Source organism: Leptonychotes weddellii, chromosome 6 (genome assembly GCF_054177405.1).
Source record: "Leptonychotes weddellii isolate Sample4059 chromosome 6, ASM5417740v2, whole genome shotgun sequence".
NCBI classification, from domain to species: domain Eukaryota; kingdom Metazoa; phylum Chordata; class Mammalia; order Carnivora; family Phocidae; genus Leptonychotes; species Leptonychotes weddellii.
Genome location: NC_138374.1, coordinates 135,337,389 through 135,363,543, shown reverse-complemented (window position 1 = coordinate 135,363,543; position 26,155 = coordinate 135,337,389). Strand labels below are relative to the sequence as shown.

The following is a 26,155-nucleotide window of genomic DNA, read 5'->3' as shown; positions in this document are numbered from 1 at the left end:
ATTTCAACCACAGTGGCCTCCTTGAGTCCTTGAACAAGCCAGTGCTTGCCCACCTTGGGGCTCTCTCACTAGCTTTTCCTGCTGCCTGGACTATTCTCCCTCCACATGTCCATATGACTAACTCCTTGTCCAAACCCTTGTCCATATGTGACCTTCTAAATGAGGTCCAACATGACCACTTGACTTAAAATTATGATCTCCTTACTCCTTCCAGAACCCCTTTTCCTGCAACATTTTCTTTTCTATTTCCCACAGAACAGTTTCATATAATTTGTTAGTTTTCTGGTTTATTATGAATGTGTATTTTAAAAAATATCTCCCCTCACCATAGTGTTAGATACATAAAGGCAGGAAATTTTTCTCAATTGTAGTAACCTCGGTATTTGTTTCAGAAATGGGTCACATAATAATTTCTGTAGTGGTTTAGCATCTTTTAAACTCAGCAAGATTTTAGAGCTAACTATATAAATGTGTAATAGAATCAAAACATGTTATTTATATTTTGCTCTAAGGAATTTATATATATTTATATTTTATGTATTTGCATTATTTAAGACAGTTTGATCTATTAGAATACCAAAACTAACTTGTAATTCTAATTTTAAATTTGTAATAGAGCAAATAATTAATATTTTTTTAAAATCAACTTCACTGAGGTAAAATTTATAGTTAATGAAATTCAAAATATTAGGCTTGTTATTTAAAATTGAAATTTTACCATGTCTATCACAGTATGGAAATATTTAAAAGGATTTGGGATTAGTCATATTCGTAATTTTTTTGTTTATTCTCTTTATATTATAAAGGTTGTTTTTAAAACCTGCGAAGGCTTTATTAAGTCAGAAAATTGAGGTGCTTAAAAACAAAAGAGTGTATATCATATTTAAATGTAGTTTAAAAGGATTTAACTGACAAGTTTATAAATCAGACCAAATATTTGTCAAACATCTCTAATAACAAATGATAAAATCTATTAGATTTATAAATGGAATACTAAGATTTTAAAGCAGGAATTCAAGTATCAAAGAACTAGATTCCTTAATATTTACCTCAAATAAATTTAGTTTGATTTTATAACCAAAGAAACTTCTGTATAATTTTCTTTACACAGAAATGTTTTTTCTTAAGTTTCCAAAAGCTCACGAAAATATAGGAGAGGATTTGCATTTCCAGGAGTGAGGGGATAAAGGATGCTGCTGGTTCCCCAGGACCCAGCTAGCTCTTCTCCCTCATCAACACTCCCAAATGGGTCCAAGAATTTATCCAGCTTCCTGGCTGGAGCTGACCAAGACTTGCTTCTTGTGTCCTATCCTACTGGTATTTTCATTCTCCACACCTCTCTCTTCTTCGCTCACCTTTCTGGCTGGCTTCTTACTCTATGAAACCCCTGACAATTGTCCTGTGTTCTTGGTTTGCTTCCCGCAGAAGCTGAGCCAACATTTCTTTTTCTGGAGACCTTTCGCTCAGCCCCTAAAACTACTAGTGTACTTTGGGAGGAAGGCAGAGACCTTTATCCCAGAGGATAGAATGCATGTGATCTTTTTGAGTATAGGTTCCACAGCAGAGAAGGAGCTAGGGAGAAACAACCCGGGGCAGAAAGGCAATAAGAACAAAGACACCAAGGTGAGACTGATGTTGATATTTTGATACAACCTAACACAAACAGAGCATTTTATTTTATTTTATTTATTTGACAGAGAGAGACACAGCGAGAGAGGGAACACAAGCGGGGGGAGCGGGAGAGGGAGAAGCAGGCTTCCCGCAGAGCAGGGAGCCCGATGCGGGGCTCGATCCCAAGACCCTGGGATCATGACCTGAGCCGAAGGCAGGCGCTTAACGACTGAGCCACCCAGGCGCCCCAAACAGAGCATTTTAATATAGTGATGTTAATTTTAAAAATGGGCATGTATATGTCTTTACATAATTTATTCGTTTTTTGCTTTGGTCCCAGGCCTATATATTTCATCTATTTAATCTTTCAGTTTCCAAAAGTGTCCGCTCTGGAATTTTTAAGAAAATGTGACGGGTGCCTGGGTGGCTCAGATGGTTAAGCATCTGCCTTCGGCTCAGGTCATGATCCCGGGGTCCTGGGATTGAGTCCCGCGTCGGGCTCCCTGCTCAGCGGGGAGCCTGCCTCTCTCTGTCTCTGTCTCTTATGAATAAATAAATAAAATCTTTAAAAAGAAAAAAGAAAATGTGAAACATAACCACGATGGCGTTGATGACGGCAGGATGACACAGACGTCACCAAGCCAGCGGCGGCATTGTCACGGTCACGTGTCAGACCACGATCTGGGATGAATGTTAGCAATCAGAGCTCCTAGTGCAGGCTAAAACTACCTCACCGCTGCACAGCTTGTTAATTTTGTAAACTGAAAAAAAAAAACAAAACCAACCTGATATAAGTGTATTGTGGATATAAAATAAAAGAGCAAGAAAGGAGAGTGTTTCGATGTGTAAGAAGTAAGTATGATAATTGTTCAGCCTGGTGTTTTCCATTGATTTGGAGAAGAGAATACCTCCCTATGTGGAGCTACAAAGGGGGAAAATATCCTATTATAATCTGTAAATGATATCAAGACGGGTGAATCACAGAAGACCTCCCCCATCAGATCAAACAATAGTTCTTAGTTGAGAAAGTTGGGAAAAAATACCCAAACAGCAACATGAAAAGTGTACATAGTAATTTCAGAAACTGATTTGTTAGCATTTTAAGCTTACAGAGATATTTCTTTGAGTAGATGTATGTGAAGTCTCATTGACTACCGGAGACATTGAACCTTTATTGAAAACAGAGGACTCTCCTGATGGCATCTTTCATATCTTTGTTCCTCAGACTGTAGATTATCGGGTTGAACAGTGGGGCGAGGACAGCAAACATCAGGGCGGTGGCCTTGTCCAGGAGAGGTGGGAATGTGACAGAGAAACGCAGGTACATGAGGGCCACACTGCCAAAAAACAGCAAGAAAATAGCAATGTGGGCTGCACAGGTGGAGAACGCCTTCTGAGGCTCTCCCTGGAGGGAATCTTCAGGATCACGGTGATGATTCTTAAATATGAAAGGCTGATGATAGACACAGAAGTCAGGATGGAGATAGCATGGATCACGTCTTCAACCAGAATCATGGACGTGTCTGTCCAGGCCAACCGCAGCACGGGTTCAAAGTCACAGAAGAGTCGATGGATTTGGTTGGGGCCACGGAAGGGAAGAGTAGAAATCCACACAATCTCTGGCAGCAGAATAAGGAGGCCAAAGACGCAAGAGCCAGTGGAGAGCTGGACGCACGGCCGAGGGGTCATAATGATTGCATAGCGGAGGGGGTTGCAGAGGGCAATGTACCTGTCGATGGCCATCACCGTGAGGACTAGGGCTTCTGTGACCCCAAGCGAGTGGAAAAAATACATCTGCAGGAGGCAGCCAGTAACGGAGATGGTCTTCTTCTCACTGACGAGGTTGGAGAGCATCTTGGGGATGGCCTCTGTCGTGTACCAGATCTCCAGGAAGGAGAAGATGCTGATGAAATTGTACATGGGATTGTGGAGACGGGTGTCCAGCCGGACAGCAGAGAAGATCGTGAAATTTCCAACAATAATGAACACATAAGAGGCTGCCATTCTCAAACTGAGGAAAATCAGAGAAACAGAACTCGGCCACTACTGTCCGGTCTCCTGATCCATGTTTTCAGCGGGTTTGCTTGTTTGCTGATGAATCAAATACAGACAGTCAGAACCCCCCCTGCATTCAAATAACACATAGCTCAAGAGCTTTGAAATGAGGTCCATTAAGTGAAATATGTATGTGGGTTGCTTTGCAAACTGTAAAGTGATCCTGTCTAATTTGCAAATACTTATTAGTAATTATGATATCTTACATTATCACCTATTCTGTTAAGCTAAGCAAATAATTTTGCTATTTGGACATTTAATTTGGTACAAACTCCTCCGAGTGGCATTTTGGCAATTTTTATTGAGACTCTTGAGTCTGTTTACAGCTGCCTTTCACCATAGAGCATAAGGAAAATATTCTGAATATTAAAACATTATGTACAAAGATTCATTGGAATATTTATTATAATAGCAAATTAGAAACAACTTAGGTAGGTAGGCATTTTTATTGTTCGAGATGAAATGTTGAAGGCATAAAAAATGAGTTGTGACAAAATGGTCCCCTCTGTGGGTAAGAATAAGACCATTTAAAGGGTGTCTTGGGACGCCTGGGAGGCTCAGGTCATGGTCCCAGGGCCCTGGGATCGAGTCCCGCATCGGGCTCCCTGCTCAGCGGGAAGCCTGCTTCTCCCTCTCCCTCTGCCTGCCACTCTGCCTACTTGTGCTGTCTCTCTATCTCTCTGTCAAATAAATAAATAAAATCTTAAAAAAAAAAGAAAATATAACAGCTTAGAGCCATGCACTATGTCTGTGTGTGCAAATTCACCTTAACCTGTACCAAAGAGGATTAGTTAATGGTTGTATACAAATCTAGAAATCAGACTCTAGGAGTGGTTTGGTGACATTTGAAAGACTCAGCAGTGGTCTACATCCAACAGCAGGTCTGGCAAGAGCTTCAGATACGCATATCTGTACCCGCACCATTGGGTTCATTAATTAGCACAGAGCAGGTCTTCTCGAGAAACTGACACTTGGACCAGGTAATTCTTTGCTGGGGGTGAAAGGTGGGAAGCTTTCCTGTGCATTGTTGGATGTTTAGCAGCAATGCGGGCCTCTGTCCACTAGGTGTCAGCAGCACAAGCCCCTCTCCCTGTCATGATCACCAAAATGTCTCTGGAAATTGCCAAATGTCCCTGCAGGGGAGGAGAGGGAGTAAAATTGCCCCAGTTGAGAGCCAGTGGCATACAGAACATTAGAATTCGTGGGGAGTGAGGGGGGACTGAAAAACCCAGTGACCAAGATATGTGGATTGGCTAGAAATACACCTAAACTCTCCCCTGAAGTGATAAAATAAGACAGTGAGCCAAGCCACCTCTAAAGCTGGGAGGGCGCAGTAGGTCCATGATGTGTCCGGTCCTGTGCTCACCCTTAGCAGAGATCCATCACCTGATCTCCAGCACCGCATTCGCTTCTCTACCAGGGAGAATTTTTACATCTTATCTTTGATGGAGACTTTTATTCCTTCTTCTAATCAGAGAGCTGAAAGTACAGAGATTTGGGTGAAGGGGATTAGGAGGCACCAACTTGCAGTTATAAGTCATGGGAATGAAAAGCACAGCACAGGAAATAGAATCAATAGAATCAATAATATTTTCATAACGGGGCACGGCGACAGAAGACAGCTACACTTATCATGGTGAACACTGCGTAACATATACAATTGTCGAATCACCATGTTGTGCACCCCAAACCAACATAACATTGTATGTCAATTATACTTCAATAATAAAGAAGAAAGAATAGAGTTGGGACTTGCATGAGCTTCTAAGAACAGCTTTGATAATGTTTTATGTGCCTGCTTACTCATAAACGTTCACACATGGGGCAGAATTCTGAGACTTGCCTCCACTGTAGGAAAACGCCTGCAGGTGACGTTGTTGGAGACGGAACTCCACAATGACGTGGCGTGATGGCACTGTGACAGGAATCATAGTGCAGTATACGAGCCCAGAACATCAGCATGCACCCTTTAAACTTATGCAACGTTAAATGCCAATTATATCTCAATTTTTTTAAATTAAAATACGTAAATGGAGAAAACTACTGATACCTACCAAAAGGAGTCAGACAATTGTGAACTGGCAAAAGATATAAAAAGTAGATAAAATTCTTTTGAAACCAGAATACCAGAGGATTTAAACAGAAAGTCAGCTTGGTATATGACAACCAAATATTTTAAATTTATTTTTGTTCTCGTTTTTTATAGATACATTAGAATATTAAATCTGTGTTGAAACAGGAGAAATATAAGAGACAAAATTTCCCTTTGCTCTTCTTTAAGAAAACTTCTACCTGAAAAAAATAGAGATTCACAAGAAAACATAATGTATGCTCTGATGGTTTCTTGCCTTAGTTACTCTTACCTAGACTCACTGTTTTCAAACTTAGTTTGTCCCAATTTACCCTCCACCCAGCTTCTGGAATAATCTTTCTTAAATACAAAGCTGTCAATACTGTGTCTGAAAACAGACCTGGAGGAGGATCACACAGGCTTCCAAATAGAGCCTGAACTTCTTAGCATGATCAATAATATGAATGTATATGAGATTTTTCAATCATTTTGGCATCCCAGTATCTCTTGGTTCTATTACCCCCTATATGATTTCCTCATATGACAGAAGTTAACGCTGTTCTAATGTTCTCGTTTCTTCTCTCAGAGGCAGACCATTTAAAGGGTGTCTTGGGACGCCTGGGAGGCTCAGGTCATGGTCCCAGGGCCCTGGGATCGAGTCCCGCATCGGGGAAATTAACACTAAGCTCAGTGGCAGTACATCTTGGAATTAGGAGATTGAAACTCAGAAAAGGTGAAAACTGGCAAGAAAAACGACTCTGAAAGAGAAGAGAAACTTGAGTCCTAAGGAAGGAAAGAACATACACATAGGAAGGCAATTTGAAGTAGATACTTGGGCCCAAAACCATATCTCACTGGACTCATATATTTTCTGGAAGAATGGATAGCCTGGAATCTCAACTAGCAAGTTCTGCAGGTTGCCACAGCATTGCTTTATCTTAAGACCATTTTCTGATTTCCAACTTTTTGAGGAACCTCCATACTGTTTTCCAGAGTGGTTGCACCAGCTTGCATTCCCACCAACAGTGTAGGAGGGTTCCTCTTTCTCCGCATTCTCGCCAACACCTGTCGTTTCCTGACTTGTTAATTAAAAAAAAAAAAAAAAAGCATTATTTGACTTGACTAAATAAAACACAAGCATCCTACATCAGAATTTAACCCAGAAATCAGTGGCAGTGAAAAGAGTCATAGAGCTAGGGGCACAGACAAAATTTAATAGATGTTTGGTGCGGCCGTCAGTAGTCCTGGGGCACAAATCCACCAATCCCTCATCACTGAGCTGCGGTCTTTCCCCCTACCTCACGTGTCTGTAAAACCTCAATGAAGTTTCCACAGGTCTTCACTGAAAACCAACAGAAAAAAAATTGGGGTTCTGTGGCAGTCTTCCCCAATAGATAGCCAAAGATGCCGCCCATGCACCCTCCAAAGTACAGGGCCCACCCCTCATCCCATAGGCACCTCTTTCAGGACCTAGGGGGCCACATCTGTTTGCCAAACGTCTTCATCTCCATCGTTCTGAAGTCCAGCAAACAGGACTGTTATAACTGCAACCATGACGCTGGGTGTCTCAGGGAATCATCCAATAGGAGAAAGGCTTTTTTCGGGGAGGATCTTCCCAGTCCCTGGGAAAGCGACTGCATGTCCCATGTGGTTAATTAGGGGAGAACTTACTGCCATGCTTGCCTTTTGGGAGGTGGCCCCACCTTCAGGAAGCTAGGTCTTTGAGTCAGGCTAGACCTCAGATGGAAAGAGACACCTGGTTTTCTTTTCTGTTCAAGGGTTGAGAGAATTGTTTCTATATAAAGTATCTGCTGAGACGGAGGAAGGATAAGGAACACGAAGAGTCGAGCTAACAAAATGTGGTTCGAAGACAGAAGGTTTTCTCCACTTCGCAATGAAGCAGCAGTTCAGTGACATACAGCAACTCTGAGGGGCATGATTGAAGATTCTGCCAGCAGTGGCCCAGCATGGCTCTGCAGAACTTCTCAGGGGGGTCCAGGGGGTCACAGGGCCATTAGCAGTCATGGCAGGAATGAGGGGCTCCCGTCCACGTATGTCACATGCTTCGGTGGTCCCAGCGGCAGGTGTCCCTAAGGGGCTGGAAAGGAAAGGGTTTGAGGACAGCCTTTCTTGCCACAGGAAAGATATATGGATGAGCACATACAAGCTAGCCCTTGGAGAGACCTGGGGTTCAACAAGGCCCGCCCATAATGAGTGGGGAATACAACCAGAGGGATTCCTTCCTTCCTTCCTTCTTTCCTTCCTTCCTTCCTTCCTTCCTTCCTTCCTTCCTTCCTTCCTTCCTTCCTCCCTCCCTCCCTCCCTCTCTCTCTTTCTTCTTTCTTCCTTCCTTCCTTTCTTTCTTTCTTTCTTTCTTTCTTTTTCTTTCTTCCTTCCTTCCTTTCTTTCTTTCTTTCTTTCTTTCTTTCTTTCTTTCTTTCTTTCCTTCTTTCTTTCTTTCTCTCCTTTTTTTAAACTAAATCTTGAGCCTAAAATTAACCTCCAGGTGAGTAAAGCCAGAGAAAAAAGAAATATACATCACAAGATGATTTTCATCCTTTTACAAAAAGAGATATAAAACAGGCATGAAGTGTTAAATATCTAATGATCTGGTAGTGATGGATATAGAAAGGAAACAGAATTTAAAAATGGATTTGCGTTTTAAAAAAAAAACCCAAAAAACAAAACGAAAAAACCCTGATAGGAAATGGATATACATAGTGGCACAGAGGTGACTCCATTGACTCAATGAACAGTTTTTAAAAAGGTGGTGTTTTATTTTATTTTATTTTTAAATAATGGAATTTTAATTAAACATTTGTAGTACATGCTGTTTGCAATATAAATCACCTCATTAAGATGTCCCCCATCAATTATAACAAAATTTTTCATTCATTCATTCAGCAAATATTTGCATGTAAAAAGGTGGTATTTTAAAACAGACCCTTGATAAGCATTTGAGGAATGGATACACAGTTAAATAAATAAATAATTGGGTGAAAGGGTGAATTAACTAATTTTAAGAATCAGACAGTGAGCCAGTGTTGGGCTGGTCTGCAATCTCTCTCATACTTCCCTCTTCCACTCTGGTCTCCCTGAGAGCACCTTCCCAGAGAAGACACATTGCTCCCCACGTGCCCTGAAGCTCTGGGCTCACGTCATCTTGGTCAGAGATGTTACTTCTCCAGCCATCCTACCTCTCTATACATGTTCAATTCTTCCTCTCTACGCTGTCTGCTCATTCTGCTTATAAATATGCTCAAATGTATTCACCTTAAAAGATATACTCGTCCTGTATACACAGCTGCTTTCGGGGCTGGCCACCACAATGCCTTTATTCTCCCTTTCTTTATTTTCTTTAGGGAGTAGTTCACCCTTCTATGTCTATTTCTGCTTGTACTTTTTTACCTCTCATTCACATGAACCCATGACCCCAGTGAAGAAATAGAACGTGATCAATAACTTTGAAGTCCACTAACTGCTCTTCCTCGGTCCAGTCCTTTCCCCCCATATCATGTATCACCATTAACCTGCACATCGTGTTCATTACTCTGTTAAGCGCGTGGGTATGCAGTCAAAAACAACAGTGTTTGGTTTTGCCTATTTAACTCTATGTAAATTGAATTATATTTTATTTTATTTTTTTTTAAAGATTTTATTTATTTATTTGAGACAGAGAGAATGAGAGACAGAGGGCATGAGAGGGAGGAGGGTCAGAGGGAGAAGCAGACTCCCTGCCGAGCAGGGAGCCCGATGCGGGACTCGATCCCGGGACTCCAGGATCATGACCTGAGCCGAAGGCAGTCGCTTAACCAACTGAGCCACCCAGGCGCCCAATTGAATTATATTTTAGGTATTATTGTACAACTTGCTCATTCACTCAACGTATTCTTGAGAATCATTCATGTCAATGCATCTAGCTGCAGCTTTAAAAGAAAATCACTTTCATCTCGTATTAATGAGACACAAATTATTCGTTAGGCATGAACACTTTCTGTTGTAGAGCATTCGCATCTTCAGCTCTACGAGAGACTGCCAAATTGTTTTTCAAGGTTGTATCCTATCAATAAAGCATGGGGTTCTATTGTTGCACATCTTTTCTAACATTTTGAGTGGTCACATTTGTTGCTGTTTGGTTGTATATAAATAATGCACTATTGTTTAGATTTGCATTTCCCTGCTTATCAGTGAGGCTGAGTGCCATGTGTATGTGAGTATATATGATATTGTGTGTGTGTGTGTATATATATATATATATATGTGTGTGTGTATATATATATATTCACCTGATTTTTAAAATCATTTTCTTTTTAATTTGTAGGAGCTCTTTATATATTCTGAGTAATATTTGTTTTCAGTTATATAATTTATAAATACAGACTCCTAATGTGTAGTTTGTCTCTGTACTTTCTTTATGGTACCATTTGATAAATGGAAATATTAATATACCTGAATTTAATGGTGTTTTCCTTTATCATTTATATTTCTATTGAATTAAGATTTTTTTTTCTACTTGAAGTGATAAAAATATTCTCCCAAATTTTATTTTAAAGTATTGTTTTTTAAAAATAAATTTTTTTGGAAAAAATAAGGGACACCTGGCTGGCTCAGTCGGTAGAGCATGGGACTCTTGGTCTCAGGGTTATGAGTTCGAGCCCCATGTTGGGTGTAGAGATTACTTAAAAATAAAATCTTTTAAAAAAATAAAGAATTAAAGTTGACTTCTCATATTAAACTTTCATTCTATCTGTAGACTTGTGGGAATGTAATGAGGTCAGGACAAGTTTTATTTTATGTTTCTCATATGCTTAAACAGAGGCTCTAGGACCATGATTAACAATCAGCCCTTTCTCCACAGACCCTCTGTGCCGGCTCTGCCCATCCTCCCCAGCCCCCGCCCCGGGTTCTGATGTTTCGGTTCGGCCATCTGTCAAATATTATATGTGTCCATCTATTTCTTGGTTTCCATTAGCTTGTTACACTGCTCTTTTATAACCTTTGATGTACAATAGGACAAGACTTGCCATTTTAATCTTCTCCTTCAAAATATCTGTCTGTCCCTCACCTTGACACAATCGACTCCCCCCTACCCAAACGGAATTGTGATAGAAGTTGCATTGAAGTAATAGATAGATTTGTGTAGATTTGGCCTGTTTCTGTAACTGAGACATTCTATTCATTAATACATCATATCAGCCCATTGATTTAGGTGTTCGGTGTCTTCCAAGAGTTTTACAAAGTTCTACATTTATCTATAACCCATCATTTATAGTTCCTGGTTTTTGTTGATATTCCAAATGATTTATCATTATCATCATCATTATTTTTAGAGCAGCAGAAGGAATGGAAAGCACAGTGGAAGTTGAGTGAACGGTTGAGAACAAAGCAATGTTTACTGAGTGTTTCTTTACTGTTGCCAGAACAGCGTGGTCCTGACGGGTCTACTCTGCAGCTACTCCAGCCCCAGTGCTCAGCTCTACACCCCCTGGGAGACACAGAGCTATTTGGCCACAGGGAAGCTTTTGAGACTTGACCCCGGGGAATATTTAATTACTATGTGAGACTTTTCCCTTAATTTATCCCTCAGAGAGGAGAGCAGAATGCACCACTTTTCCTTGAGATCCTGCAAAGGAGAAAGTCCCAGGGAAGGATTTTTCCCCTCTAGAAATTCCCCAAAGAGCCTTCTCAGACATCAATATCCTTGTTGACAAACTGGCAGAGGGGCTGGTAGCTGCAGAGACCCTGAGGAAAGTCGCCGTGGTCTCAGGCAAGGTAAGTGTGAAAGACTGTTGACAGGAAACCATCCAACTGCTCAGCTGCCTCACCTCCTCCAGCTCCTGCCCTCTCCTTGTATCCTTCACTCCTCTGGACCCAGACTTGCCCTCACTTTCCGGGTAAAGTTTCCTCAATGCATGGGCTAAAATTTCATATTTTTAGACCTTGATTGCATGGTGAAAAAATTAAAGTGTTTTATGTTTGGTTTGTTTTTTTGCAGGTCTTTCATGAGACATGAAATCTAGAAAAGCCGTTAGAACAAACATAGTGCAGCTAACAGGTGAAGATACTCATAACATCTAAGGTCTTCCCAACACTAAAATTTTGTGAATTTGAATTACGGATTCCTGGGGAGTCACAGAGAAATTTACTGCCTTTTCCCCCCCAGGACTAAAATCTAATTTGAGTCTCTTTTTACCATACAACAAATATTTGTAAGGTGAGCTCCTTGGGCACGGCTGATTATCTGTCATTCTAGGAATCTTAAAAGTGTTCTTCACATGTTTCAGGAGCAAGAATACAAGAATACTGTTTAATACACCTTCACGTAGCCCTTGAACCTATGGCAGTGATTGGCAAATAGAGAGGGTAGATCAATATGTAAATGTTAACTGAATAAATGTACAAATGATGAACAATGATGCAGTCTTCCCAGTGAGAAAGGCCTCACCGAGGGCAAAGTAGACACTCTATTGCCTTTTACGAGCCAATCTGTGCTGAACTTGCTTGCCTTTTCTTAGAACCCCATCACCTCCTGCTTTGTCCAGCCACGTTGTCCATAAGGACCACTCAGCATGGCCATTGTCTGTGCTTCAGGTGGAGAAAGGACAGAGACATGGCTGCTTCAGCCCAAAATCCCTCCCATCTCTCACCTGTCCCCACACAGGCTCTGCTCTTTTGCCCAACACTGATGTTTCCTCCCTTCCAAAGCCTTCCTCCAGGCTTGAGGCTTAAGGCAAGAAGCATTTTATAGGAATTCGTTTTCCTAATCTGCAATGCATTTATTTTAATCTGCTTGTGACCTGCAAAAAAACAAACTAAACATAAAACACCTCTGCTCTCTCATTTCATACTCCGGGACACACCTGAGGATAAAGTGGTGCTCAGAGTAGGAAGCAGACAGGATGACTGGTGACTCCTGACCTAAATTTCCCACCTTGGTACAAAAAATAATAGTGGAATTTAAATAAATAAATAATAATAATAATAGTGGAATTTTAAAGCCAAAGACCAGGCTTCCCGTTATTGTTTTGGATCCCAGAAATATGGATTTGAACAAGTTATTTCTCCCCTCTGGTTCTCAACTTTTGCACTTATAGAACAATAATAATAATCTCTCTGTCATAGGTAGAAATAAATGAGATAAAATATGTAAAGTCTAGCATCATGACCGTCACCTGGGAGCTCTTCACAAACACTACTTCATTTATCCCTTATGATTCCTCTATGGAGCTTTCAGTCCACTTCAGGGGTTGGACAATGCTGATACACAAATATTTAGAGTGTAGGATGTGTGTGTTCAAAGTCATGGAAGCAGAGAATCCCCAGCACGCTTGTGGGTCAGAGGAGAGAGGGCTCACTTCCAGCCGTGCAGATCAGTGAGAGCAGCAGGATGATATAAGAGGGTTTGCTGGACACCGGCAACTAGGATTCCAAGAGGAAGACAGAAAGAAAATGAAAGGAAGGAAGGACATAAGCAAAAATAGAAACACAGGAAATCATCCTATTTGGCTGAGCTGTTGAATATGTAGAAAAATATTTGGCTCTAAAATTTGATTGGAACCAGATCAGAGAAGACAATGAATATCAGGCTAAGATCCGTGGGGCTTATCCTTGAATCATTTTGAAAAGAACAGGGACAGTAAAAGCCATGCTCATCTGCAGAATGACTTGTTGGAGGTAAGGAAACCAGTGAAAAAGATGTTAAAATAGTCAAGGTGAGAGGTAATGTACATTAATATCCCGAACTTTAATTAGCCTCGCAAAAAGTCTAGTTGCCCTTCTCCCTAACAAGTAGACGCTGGTCTGATTTCTATTGCAGCTGGGTTTTGTGACACTTCCTTCCCGAGACAGCCGTAATTAGATTAGAAGTGATTTTCTTATCCAATGGCTCTTAGATGCAGCCCAGGAGGGTTGGTATGTGGGGGGTGGAGTTATATGCTTGTCCAAAGTTCAGTGACCAATAGGAGCAAAGTGGTTCTAGAAAGACTCTTGGCCTGAGCAGCTATCAATGTGAACCACTGAGAGAGGAGGAGGAGGAGGAGGGAGAAGGGAAGGAATGTGAGGAGGAATATTTCCTGACATCTGGGCACTTAGCAGCTAGCGAGAAACAGATGTCACCATGAGATGAACAAAAACAAGGCAGAGGTGAAGATGACCCTTCAGCCAGCCTCAGGTTAGGGATCAGGGCCAGAAAAGATGGGACAGCAATGTGAGGAATTATTGAGACCAGGGCTCTGGACAGCGTTTCTGTATTTTTTTTTAAATCACTCTGAAGAACAGGAATGAAAAACAGAAAGAGAAGTACACATTTTGGGGGCGCCTGGGTGGCTCAGTAGGTTATGTGTCTACCTTCAGCTCAGATCATGATCTCAGGGTCCTGGGATCGAGTCCCGTGTTGGGCTCCCTGCTCAGCAGGGAGCCTGCTTCTCCTTCTCACTCTGCCTCTCTCCCACTCATGCTCTCTCGCGTGCATGCTCTCTCTCTCTCTCTCTCATAAGTAAATAAAATCTTAAAAAAAAAAAAAAAGAAAGTACACATTTTAAAGCTAAACACAGAGGGCAGAGAGTGAGGGGAATAACCAAGAAGTTAAAGAAGTGACTGAGCCTCCGGAAAATATTTCCAGAGAATTAATTTGTGTGTCGCTTTGTGTCTCCTTTGCGTCAGTTGAAGATGTTTATAAAAGATGCACTGAGGGGTCCAAAAACAAGTATTCCAGGTGCTTCTGGCGTGGAGGTAGAGCTGTGAGATCTTTCTAACTGGCCTGACTAGGGTCCCAGAGTCAGCTTAAGGAACTGGTCACAGAAAGGAGTGGAGTGGTTTTCAGTGGATGGTCTCCACCCCATTCCGGGAGTTTGTCTCCTTTCTTCCCCTCACAGATGACGCAGATGGTGACCAGTGGGAATCAGACTATGGTGACTGAGGTCCTTTTCTCTGTGTTCCCACCTCTGCATCAAGGTGGGCTCTTGTTCTTTATTCCCCTGCTTCTCATCTATGGATTTATCATAACTGGGAACCTGATGATATTCACTGCCGTCCAGCTGGACGTGGCCCTGCACACGCCCACGTACTTCTTCATCAGTGTCCTGTCCGGATGCTCTCCAGCCTGGTCAGTGAGCAGAGGCCCATCTCTGTGGCTGGCTGTCTCCTGCAGATGTACTTCTTCCACTCCCTGGGCATCACAGAGGGCTGCGTCCTGACAGCAATGGCCATTGACAGGTACATCGCTATCCGCAGTCCTCTCCTTTACCTGACCATCATGACTCCCCAGCTTTGTGTCCAGCTAACAGCCGGGTCCTGCCTCTGGGGCTTCCTCCTTGTGCTCCCTGAGATCGCGTGGATTGCCACCCTGCCTTTCTGTGGCTCCAACCAGATCCGGCAGGTCTTCCGTGACTCCACACCTGTGCTGAGCTTGGCCTGCACAGACACATCGCTGGTGGTCATTGTGGACGCCATCCATGCAGCGGAGATCCTGGCCTCCTTCCTGGCCATCGCCCTGTCCCACGTGCGGATCATCTTGGTGATTCTGGAGATGCGTCGGCCGAGGGCCGCCACAAGGCCTTCTCCACCTGTGCTGCCCACCTTGCTGTGTTCCTGCTGTTTTTTGGCAGCGTGTCTCTCACGTATGTGCGATTCTCAGCCGCCTACTCTGTGTTTTGGGACACAGCAATTGCTGTCGCCTTTGTTATCCTCGCTCCCTTCCTCAACCCTGTTATCTACAGCCTGAGAAACAAGGACATGAAAGATGCTATCGGAAGGCTTTTCTGCCGTCGGAGGAGGGCCGGTGGGGTCGGAGGGTAGATCTGGAAGCTGGACTCTGAAAAACCTCCCAGAAGTTCAGCATGTCATCACTTCTTGACCTGTTCATGCTTCTGTTGTAGAAATATAATGCTCCTCGCTCTATTATTATACACAAGAACAAAAAACTGCCGTGTCCTGGTCATGGGTGGCAATGCCCTAGCCCGTTTGCATCGAGGCCCCTGCCGTGTTTGTGTCTCCGAAGCAGTAACTGCTGCTCGGCTCAGGCTGGCTTCCTCCTCTACCCCCAGATGGGCTCCTGTCCTTGTCCTCTGCGGCCCCACATCCCAAACGCAGGTGAGGCCAGACAGCAGGATGGAAGGGACGTGAAAGACGACATTGTAGTTCTGACCATTTGCTACTGGCAGCTTGCCCCCAATCCTCTCTCCGTTCCTGAATCCCCCTGCTGCTCAGCCCCCCACATGAATAAACAACTTCCTGATGCTAACGAAAGACAGGTTCCATCTTTAGCTTATTTAACCCACAAACTCAAGTCAGCCTCCGTGCCCTGATCACATACACCAGGCACGTAGAATTTGAGACCCAAAGGAGTGACATACAAATGCAGAGTGGAAATAGTCCACTCTACTTCTTTAGCAATCTACCATTTGAAATATCTTCACGTGTATGAGTCCTCTTTAAATTTAAAATATCCTAAAGTAATTAGGTCAGAAATCACCATTATTTACGTGTTGGAACTGACGCTCAGAGAAGTTTACTGACTTGCCTGAGGTCACATAGGAGCTTAGTGACAGAGCTGGTCTGGACCTCAGGGCTCTACTTCATCCCCTGTCCCCAGTAAACACGTACTTTTGTTTGATCTATTTGTTGTTCAAGAAGTGAATACCCGGGAGCCTGGGTGGCTCAGTCAGTTGAGTGTCCAACTCTTGATTTTGGCTCAGCTCATGATCTCAGGGTCGTCAGATCGAGCCCCAGTGTCAGGCTCTGTGCTCAGCAGGGAGTCTGCTTGAGATTCTTTCCCTCTGCCCTCCCCCAGCTCATGTTCGCTCTCTCTCTCTTGCTCTCAAATAAGTAAATAAATCATAAAAAAAAGAAATGAAATTATACCAACATCTTTCCCCAAAAGTTTCATGAAACCCACCAGTTTCCGATGAGCTGTAGGAGTCACTGACTCTGTCCTTCATGAGCTTCCAGCCCTCACCCAGGGGACTGTGGCATCACAGAAACAGTCTCATTCAAACCAGACTTTATACCTGTTTTGCCACTAAGTTGTGCTGTTTCTGTATCTGTAAAATTCTGGCTGGATCAGATCGGCGGTTCCCCCAAACCAATTAGTCATCAAACTTATAACTTAGAAAATCTGAAAGTGAAGCCCATGCATGCACCTGCATTTCTGGAAAGCTGACTCGAACATTCTGAGGATGGATCAGAGTTGGGAGCAGCTGCATTAGACGGTCACTAAGATCGTCTCCAGCCCGGGGCCCTTTGAGATTTATAAGGGCTGACATTTTTTAATAACATCTGAGCTTGGGACGAGTACCTTACATGTCCTGTCTCGTTTATACTCACAACAATCCTGTGGAAGCAATATTAACCCTGATTGTCCCAAATGAGAAATGCAAAGCACAGAATTTCAATAACTAGTCTGAGTTCACGGAGTTAATGATTAGGACACAATTACATCTGCTCCCGGAGCCGGGACTTCTTCACCGTGATCTGTGCCTGCTTCACGAGGCTGTCATCCTAAGACCAGTCTCGAAACCCAGAAAAAGCTCCAGAGGAAATGTGGTCACTAATGATTATACAGGAAGTCCTGAAAGGGTTTGCTCCTCCAGATTTCAAGATTGATTCATTAAAAAACATTTGAGTGGCGGGCGCCTGGGTGGCTCAGTCGGTTAAGCGACTGCCTTCGGCTCAGGTCATGATCCTGGAGTCCCGGGATCGAGTCCCGCATCGGGCTCCCTGCTCGGCGGGGGGTCTGCTTCTCCCTCTGACCCTCTTCCCTCTTGTGCTGTCTCTCATTCTCTCTCGCAAATAAATAAATAAAATCTTTAAAAAAAAAAAAAAAAAAAACATTTGAGTGGCAATTCTATGTTGGATCCTGCGTTAGGTGCGGAGGATTCACTTAGCGACTGTCACACCGGTGGAGTGGCTTCTGGAGACCTTGAAGTCTAGCCATTCATTAGCTGCTCTTAACAAGAATGTCATTATCCATCAAATTGGCTGGTTTTCTTGGCACGAGATGCAGTTGCCCCTGTGCACTCGCTGTTCCCAGCCATTAGATTATTCTATTTCCTTTAACCTTTCCCAAATGTGCTATTTGTGTTACACACCTATTAGAATACACACCCTTTTGTGCATTCTCTCTCAACTCTGCCCATTGATTCTTTTCACGAGGACATCCTAACACTTGGGATTAAAGCTCAGGGATGGTTATTTCTGTCCCTGTTGTCCCCTACTTCTCAACGTTACTCCAAATTACTGGAATCTTCAAGAAAGATTCCTCACACTGATATTGCTACCAATGGTGTCAGGACCAACGTGGGCCCTTGTCTGGACGTGACTTGCTTTCTGTCTTTCTGCTTCTCTCTGGTTTCCTGCTTGCCCCCCACCTCCTATGGGATTAAAGGGCACACACACAGCAGGAAGAAGTTTCCCTCATCCTTAACACCACAGCCTTCAGCACAGGGTTCTGTCAACAGGCTGTCAACTAGCCAAGCTTTGTTCTTGACCTGTGGACCAACTAATCTTAGAGGTGGATCGATGCCTATAAGAGCAGAGGCAACAGAGAGAAGAACGTTGGTGACAATGACAGGCAGTTCCCATATCCGTCCAAGGCAGCAGAAGGAGAAGCAGCCCAGGAGGGAGGGTCTGTCGTCTGTGTGGAGGCCAGATTCAAAGGAGCCAGGCTAAGCTGGTAATTCCATGCCTATAATATTTATCAAATATTAATTATTATTATTTAATGCTTTTGTTACTTTTATTATTGCTCTGAACTGAAAATTACTTCCAGGGTCTCATGTGGTACATCTCCAGGGGATACCACTTAATCTTTACTTTTTGCTTTCTAAGATCCCAGTAGCAAATGCTGAATCCCCTAGGTTTCACATGTCCAAAAATTATCATTGTTGTATGGTTTTTGGCAAAAAACAGAAGAACGCCTTGCACGTGTAGATAACAGAGTCTTGTTTAGGATGTATGGTGTTTCCTCGTGTTGGACATTTACTATATTTCATAAGACACAGTTCTTTTTATTTTAGAAGTGGAAAATGATCAGACTTATAACTAAATCCCTTAGCAAAAGAGTCAGATATTCTCAGAGCGTGGGATGAGACACTGCTCCTCTGAGACCAGGATAGGAGATTCTCATCCCCTCAAACAGGGATTGAAACCTCAGGGAACAAAGCACCAAGTTTGCCTAAGGCACATGGGCTGACCACACAAACCTCTGGTTTGGGTCAATTTAACCAGTGATATCCCTCAACTGCATGCATATTTTTTCTTATAAAAACATAAGTGTTTTATTCTTTGGCTACACTAGATCGCCTTCCATGTGTCATATCTTTGGACTAATCAACTCCCATGTTGGGTAAAGTACAATAATCATGGAGATAACAGTTAATTTGATGCATTTCTCCCCTTTAAATAATCTCTTCCCAACCCATCCCCTTAATCATTATGTTCAGAGAAAGTAGTCACTAAGATACCTATATTTCAAAATAGAATTTCTTTACAAGCTATATCAACTCTATAAATGCTTCATATATAAGTGTTTCCCCTATATGTTTGATATGTAAGATCTATCTATATACAAAGATGTACACATGGAACTGTATAACTTTATATATAATATATGTAACTTGTATATTATAATGATGTATATAATTTATATGTTACATACAACTAAAGCTTAATCATATAACTTTAGTTTGATTTTTCCATATCCTTATTATTTCCTGGTACAATTATTTTCACTTCTTTCGGAAAGATGTCAAAAAGCTTTAGTTTCTTCCCATATTTTTGTCATTTTTTTACATGCTTCGAAGCTAGGTTGTTAGATGTAACCCAGATGAGAATGTTATGTTTGGGGTGGAATTTTCCTTATAATATCTTAAGAGTTCCTCTCAATATTGCTGTTAATATGCCTTTGTCATAAATTCTATCTTGTTATTAATATCACTGCACCAAACATTTTCTCTATCTTTCCTTGCGTACTTTGTCTCTGTGTGTCTATACATTTAGATCAATTCTCTTATAAGCAGCAAATAGCTGGATTAAAAAGATCTAGTATGATAATCTTTGTATTATAATAGGTGGGCTTAACCATTTACGTGTTTTGTGGTCTAAATAGGTTTGGAAGTGTTTTTACCAAAATACTTGTGTTTTCTGTTTTCTTCATTCATTTCTCTCAAATTCTTTTTCTTCCTTTCTTTTTCTAGTTGGATTGATAGAATTTCTTATATTTTTCACTACAAACTTTTTTCTCTGCTAGTTTGAAAATACAGACAATAATTCTCCTTTTAATGATTATCCTTTTTCCTTGTTTTTTATTTGTTTGTTTATTTTAAAGATTGATTGATTTATTATTTTAGAGAGAGAGAAAGAGAACCCGCGAGTGGGGGTAGGGGCAGAAGGCTAGAAAGAGAATCTCAAGCAGACTCCAAGCTGAACACAGAGACCAACATGGGGCTCCATCCCACAACCCTGAGATCATGACCAGAGCCTAAAATCAAGAGTCAGACGCTTAATGGACTGAGCCACCCAGGCACCCCTTTTTCCTTGTTTTTTTTTTTAATGTTTTATTATGCAATATTTATAAACATTCATGGAAGTATAGAAAATAGTAAGCCCATAGATCTCAAATTTCAATAATACATAATATTTTGTCATTTTTACCTCATCTCTTTCTTAAAAATATATTTTTAAAAGATTTTATCTATTTATTTGATGCAGAGAGAGAGCGAGAAAGCACAAGCTGGGGGAACTGCAGGCAGAGGGAGAGGACAAGCAAGCTCCCTGCTGAGCAGACAGTCCAACACGGGACTCGATCCCAGGACCCTGGGATTATGACCTGAGCCGAAGGCAGACACTTAACCAACTGAACCACCCAGGCATCCCCAAAATATTTTAAAATAAATCCCAAAGATGTTGACATTTCCTCCTAAACACAGTTTCTTTACTAACCACAATACACTGTCACACTCTAAAGAGTCAACAATTTCTCAATAGCACGTGATACCCAGTCCACAGTCGAGTGCCTCCACCCACCCCATAAATGTCTTTTCACTTTTGGTTGATTTGAATCAAGATTCATGTTATTCTGTGACATGTTACTCTGTGTGGTGTCATCTAAATCTTTTTTAACTTAGAATAGTTCTCTCGTGCTCACTCACCCTCCACCTCCCCCCCTTCCCCACTTCATGTCTCTCTCTTTGTCTGTCTCCCTAAATCTAAGAATCATGTTTAAAGATGTCTGCCCTGTGGAGACATCCAGAACAAAGGCCAGGGGACAGCATGGCCATGTTCCCGGGACACTGTATTCATGGACCTGTTAAGCCCGGAGCCTCCCATCAAACTTCCAGCCAGTGCATTGCAGTCGGTTTTAAAGCAAATATTCATCAAGTGAGCCGAACTTCAGCCCTACCTTTTAAAACAGCTTTACTGAGATACAATTTACAAACCATACAATTCACCCATTTGAAGTATACAAAAGAATGGCTTTTAATATATTCACAGGTACATGCAACCATCACTACAGTCAACCTCAGAACTTTTTAAACACCTCAAAAAGAAATTCTGCATCCTTTTTGGTTTTTTTAGGTTCGAGTATTTTTTTTAGATTTTATTTAAATTCAAGTTAGTTGACGTATAGTGTATTATTAGTTTCAGGGATAGAATTTACCGATTCATCAGAAACTCTGTATCCTTCAGCCATCACTCCCCCACCAGGTGCCCCCCACACGCACTTCTGCCACTAATCCAGTTTTTGTTTTACAGATTTTTCTTTCCCTTATATTTTGTATGAATGACATCACAGAGTACGTGGCCTTTTTTGTGTCTGGCTTCTTCCATGCGGAATAATACTTGCAAGGTTCATCCATGCTGTGGTGGGTATGAGGACCCCATTGCTTGTTCTGTATGAATATAATTCAGTGTTTAGATATGTACACGTTTAGTTCACTCAGTTCTCCATCAGCAGACATCTGGATGGTCCCCATTAAATACTCAGGTACACGTTTTTGTGCGAGCTTATATTTTCATTTCATTTCTCTTGGCTATACACCTAGGAGTAGAATTGCTGGGTCATGTGACAACTCTATGTTTAATCTTTTGGGGAAATACCAGGCTGTTTTCCAAAGTGGCTGTAGTGCTTTACATTTCCACAAGCCTTGTGCGAGGGTCATGGTTCCCCCCCCCCACCAGTATGTGGGGGTATCAGGCCCTGTGATGCTAGCCATCCAATGGGGTGTGAAGAGCAATCTCATTGTGGGTTTGGTTTGCATTTCCCTGATGACTAATGATGCAGAGCATCTTTTCACGTCCTTATTGGCCACTTGCATATCTTCTTTGAATAAGTGTCTGCTCAGATCCTTTGTTCATTTTTCAATTGTGTTATTTGCCTCTGTATTCTTGAGCTGTAAGAGTGCTTTATATATGATAGATATAAGTCCCTTACCAGACACATGGTTTGCAAATAATTTTCATATTCTGTGGGTTGTCCTTCACTCTCTTGAAGGTGAGCCCTACTTTCACACCTGCTTTTGCAAATCTTCGGTTGCCAGGCCCTGGCGGCCTCTGCCTGCTTGTTTCCAGACCCACAACCTAGCTATCAACTATTTTAACTGGTACTTTCATCTTTTTTCTCCTTTTTTCCTGTGCTTTCGTGGACCTTTTAAAGACTAGAGGGACCCAGCTGGGAGGCTGAAGATTTTGTCTTCCTGTACTGTTGGCAAGTCTTTCCACCTTCCTGGTTCTAAATTTCCAATTTTATGAAGTGGATACAATCATTGCTCTCATAAAACGGCTGATTCTGATGTGTCCTTTAGTTTTCAGCTTCAGTGTAACTTCCTCCAGAAGAGAGAGTGTATGTGTCTTATTACTAATCACCACAATTTTTATTAACTTACTGTAACTGAGTATAAATTAATGACAATGTTGATATCTATATTCTCAATTCTTTCCAACCAGCCTAAGGGCAGGGACTGGACAGATTCTATTTTGTTCATCCTTTTATGTGGGCCTTAGCATGGCACCAGATACAGAGTTAGAGCTCAGTAGACATGTGCTTACTGGACTGGATGGGCGGAAGAATGGGCATCTTTAAGATGGTGGGAATAGAAACACTTGGGGGGGTTTGTAGAAAGTTCTGCAAAATTGCAAGTTTTCTTATAGTCAATGTTTGATTCTCTACTCATAGTAGATATTCAGATGCATAATAATCCCTAACACCAGCTAAATAATTAAATCACCACATAGCTCATATGCTAAGATATAAGATTATTTTTCATGTATTTTCATATGTTTAAGGAAATAATTAGCTTAAAGCAGAATAAAGAACTAGTCCAATGTAAAGAGTAATCCTATTTCCTGCCAGTGGCTCGACTCCTGCACTCCCACTAGGAATGGATGTCAAGGACCCAAGACTGGCACGCACAGCTGGCCAGAACCCAAGGGCAACCAGCTGGCTCGCCTCTCTAGTAGGTCCTCTGGCTCCTTTGCTCCTTTCCTCTGGAGAACAGTATCTGGGAATTTTTTTTGCATATTCTTGCATAATTACATTTTCCTGGATATTATTCTAAGGCTCAGTGTAATGATGAGAGGTTTGGGGCAGAATAAAATAAATATATATATATATATATATATATATATATATATATATAGCTATCAGTTACATGCCAGACACTTTATCTCTGGTGTATAGACCTTATCACTAATTCTCAAAGCAACCTTCACGAAAATATTTTTAACAGATGATGAAATTAAGACTCCAAGATTTTGAGTTACTTTCTAAAGATCACGTAATTAATAAGTAACTGAATGAACTAGGATTTAAACCCAGATGTATGTTGTTAAAAAGTTTTCTTCTACTATGCCTGTGTTTCCCATTTTAATACATAAATAATTGGTACACATGAAATACCATTTAGGGGTAAGTGGTACATGAAAAACTATTTCTGTTCTAAAATTTATTTCACAAATATTATTGTTTAGAATATGACTAAATGCATTTATATTAAATATACATCAAATTTACTGTGTGTGTATATATATATATATATATTCATAGTAGGTAAGACAGAGGGCTGACAAAAATCCCATGTGTGCTCTACAAACGTCTGGGATTTGCAAACCCCCGCACTGTACCATATTCCCATCTGGCTGCTGGCTGTGGGTGGCTCCAGCACAGTATGGTGTTTGTGTTGGCACTGAGAGCCAGGCAGCTCTCGGCCCAGCTCTGCGTCCCGCGCAGAAAAGCACTCGATGCTTGATTTCTCATTTGTACTGACTGACAACCCCCAGGGTCACCATACGTCAGCCTCCCACTTGGCCTGCCCTCCCCACCTTCATCCCAGTATCCCTGACCTCGTTAACTGCCTCTTCATGGCCTCCTTAATATCCCTGTTGCGAAAGCTGTAGATGAAGGGGTTCAGGAAGGGCGTGAGCACTGAGTAGATCACAGCCAGGGCACGGTCACAGTCCAGCGAGTAGCTCTGCTTCAGCCGCACATACATGAAGAGGATGCTCCCATAGAAGATGAGAACCACGGTCAGGTGAGAGGCACAGGTGGAGAAGGCCTTCCTCTTGCCCGCAGTTGAAGGGATCCTGAGCACGGTGCGGATGATCTGGACATAGGAGCTGAGGACCAACAGGAAGGTGGCCAGGATCTTGCAGGAGTTGATAACAAAGTCCACCAGGACATTGATAGATGTGTCAGTACAAGCCAAGCTCAGAACAGGAGGGAAATCACAAAAGATGTGCTGAATGCGATTGGGGCCACAGAAAGGAAGACCGGACACTAAGGAAATTTCAGCCACTGGCCCAGCCAGGCCGCCCAACCAACAGCCAACAGCAATCTTGGCACAGAGGGCTGAGGTCATGAGGGTGGGATAGTGGAGGGGCCGGCAGATGGCTAAGTACCTGTCATAAGCCATAGCTGTGAGGAGATAGCACTCAGTAGCCCCAAGGGAGTGAAAGAAATAGATTTGCAGGAGGCATCCGGAGAAAGAGATGGTCTTCTCCTCGCTGAGCAGGTTCGACAACATCTTGGGAATGGTGGCAGCTGTGTAGCCGAGCTCCAGTAGGGAGAGGGCGCTGACAAAGTGGTACATGGGGGTGTGGAGCCGGGAGTCCAGGCACACCACCAGGAATATCAGCAGGTTTCCCAGGACGGTGGTGAGATAGATGAGAAGTAACAAGATGAAGAGGTAAGCCTGGACCCCCTGAAGATGGGGAAAGCCCAAGATGATGAACTCTGTCACCTGGCTCCAGTTCCCGCGGTCCATGGTTCACCACTCATGTCCCTAGATGTGAGGCATGGAAGGACGAGGAAGAATGAGCCACAGAAGTGAGCAAGAACCCTCTGCCACCTCCAGAGTAAAGTCCTCCCAGCAAATGCTTTCAGAGGCCAGAGTCTGGATCCCCGCCAGAAGCCTCCTTCAGGTGTCCTCTCTTGTCACCAGACTTTAAGTCCTCTGGTCTCACAGTCCATTTTGTGGCCCCCATAATCCATCCTGTAACCCAATTATCTTGCTTAATGAAACTATATAGGCTTTAGAAACTTTAGTATTTTTCATCTAAGGCTTATCTTATTATTTATCTATATTCCTTGTCTTAGGTATAAATTATCCTTTATAGGGATGAAATACTGGTAGTGTAGTGGACCAAGATTACATCATTTCAATTGCCCATTTTTATTTGTAATTTCAATTTATTTTCTTCTTCAACTTTCTGGATACCAAAGAATCCACCCTTTCACCCTGGGCTCCCTCCTGTGTCCTAATGGAGACTCAGGTCTAGCAGCATCCTCCAGGAGCATGGAGGTCAGAGTGTCAGTCTTCTGGATACTGGCATGAATCTTAGTCAAGGTGAAGGGGGGGTTGAGTAAATCTGAGAGTCATAGAAAATGAGGAGGCAAATCTATCTCTTGCATTTCTATTGCAAACTGTGGCCACTTCCTCCCTTCTACTGTCTGCCTCCACCGACCTCAAGTGCCCTTTTTGGATTTATTGCTTCACAGATGGTAAATATTTAAATTGTATTGTGAGGTCAATGTAACAAAACTTTATTGAACATTTTTTGTATTGGAAGCATTATTCTTAGAACAGGAGCTAAACAGATGAGTAACATAGGGGACCTGAAGTTAGGAAACGAATATTCTAATAGAGAAAATAGAGAAGCAACTAATTGCTAACCTGCTGTGTATTGGAACATTCCCTCATCGTACAAACATGCTCCTATTCTCACTTAGTCAACAATTAAAAAACAAGCCCCCCACATTCCTTCTCTTGACTCACTTATCCCACAGCCACTGGTCTTTTTCCTCCCCCGTTCCCGCAGCAACACTCCCGCAGAGTCAGTTTTCTCTTAAACCATTCCAATCAGACCTTCACCACCTGCCAGTCCATCAAATCGCCCCTCCTCACTCACACCAGTTATGTAAGATCT

At 42.2% G+C, this 26,155-nt stretch overlaps 3 protein-coding genes across 3 annotated transcripts; 1 reads left to right on the top strand and 2 right to left on the bottom strand.

Annotated features, from left to right (window-relative positions):
• Nucleotides 1–2,782: 2,782 nt before the first annotated feature.
• On the bottom strand, nucleotides 2,783–3,615 carry LOC102738595 (olfactory receptor 6K3-like). Its single transcript, XM_081823221.1, is given in 2 exon segments — nucleotides 2,783–3,018; nucleotides 3,021–3,615. Coding segments are annotated over 2 exon segments (831 nt in total).
• Nucleotides 3,616–14,610: 10,995 nt separating this feature from the next.
• On the top strand, nucleotides 14,611–15,909 carry OR6K6 (olfactory receptor family 6 subfamily K member 6). Its single transcript, XM_031019529.2, is given in 3 exon segments — nucleotides 14,611–14,821; nucleotides 14,824–15,264; nucleotides 15,267–15,909. Coding segments are annotated over 3 exon segments (918 nt in total). The 3' UTR covers nucleotides 15,533–15,909.
• Nucleotides 15,910–24,054: 8,145 nt separating this feature from the next.
• On the bottom strand, nucleotides 24,055–25,395 carry LOC102736020 (olfactory receptor 6N1). The gene has a single exon (XM_006748511.3). The coding sequence runs from the start codon at nucleotides 24,991–24,993 to the stop codon at nucleotides 24,055–24,057; it is 939 nt and encodes a 312-aa protein (XP_006748574.2). The 5' UTR covers nucleotides 24,994–25,395.
• Nucleotides 25,396–26,155: the final 760 nt, after the last annotated feature.

Bases quoted from the DNA above. Each gene is read 5' to 3' on its own strand.
- LOC102736020 (XM_006748511.3), bottom strand. From the start codon at position 24,993: ATGGACCGCGGGAACTGGAGCCAGGTGACAGAGTTCATCATCTTGGGC.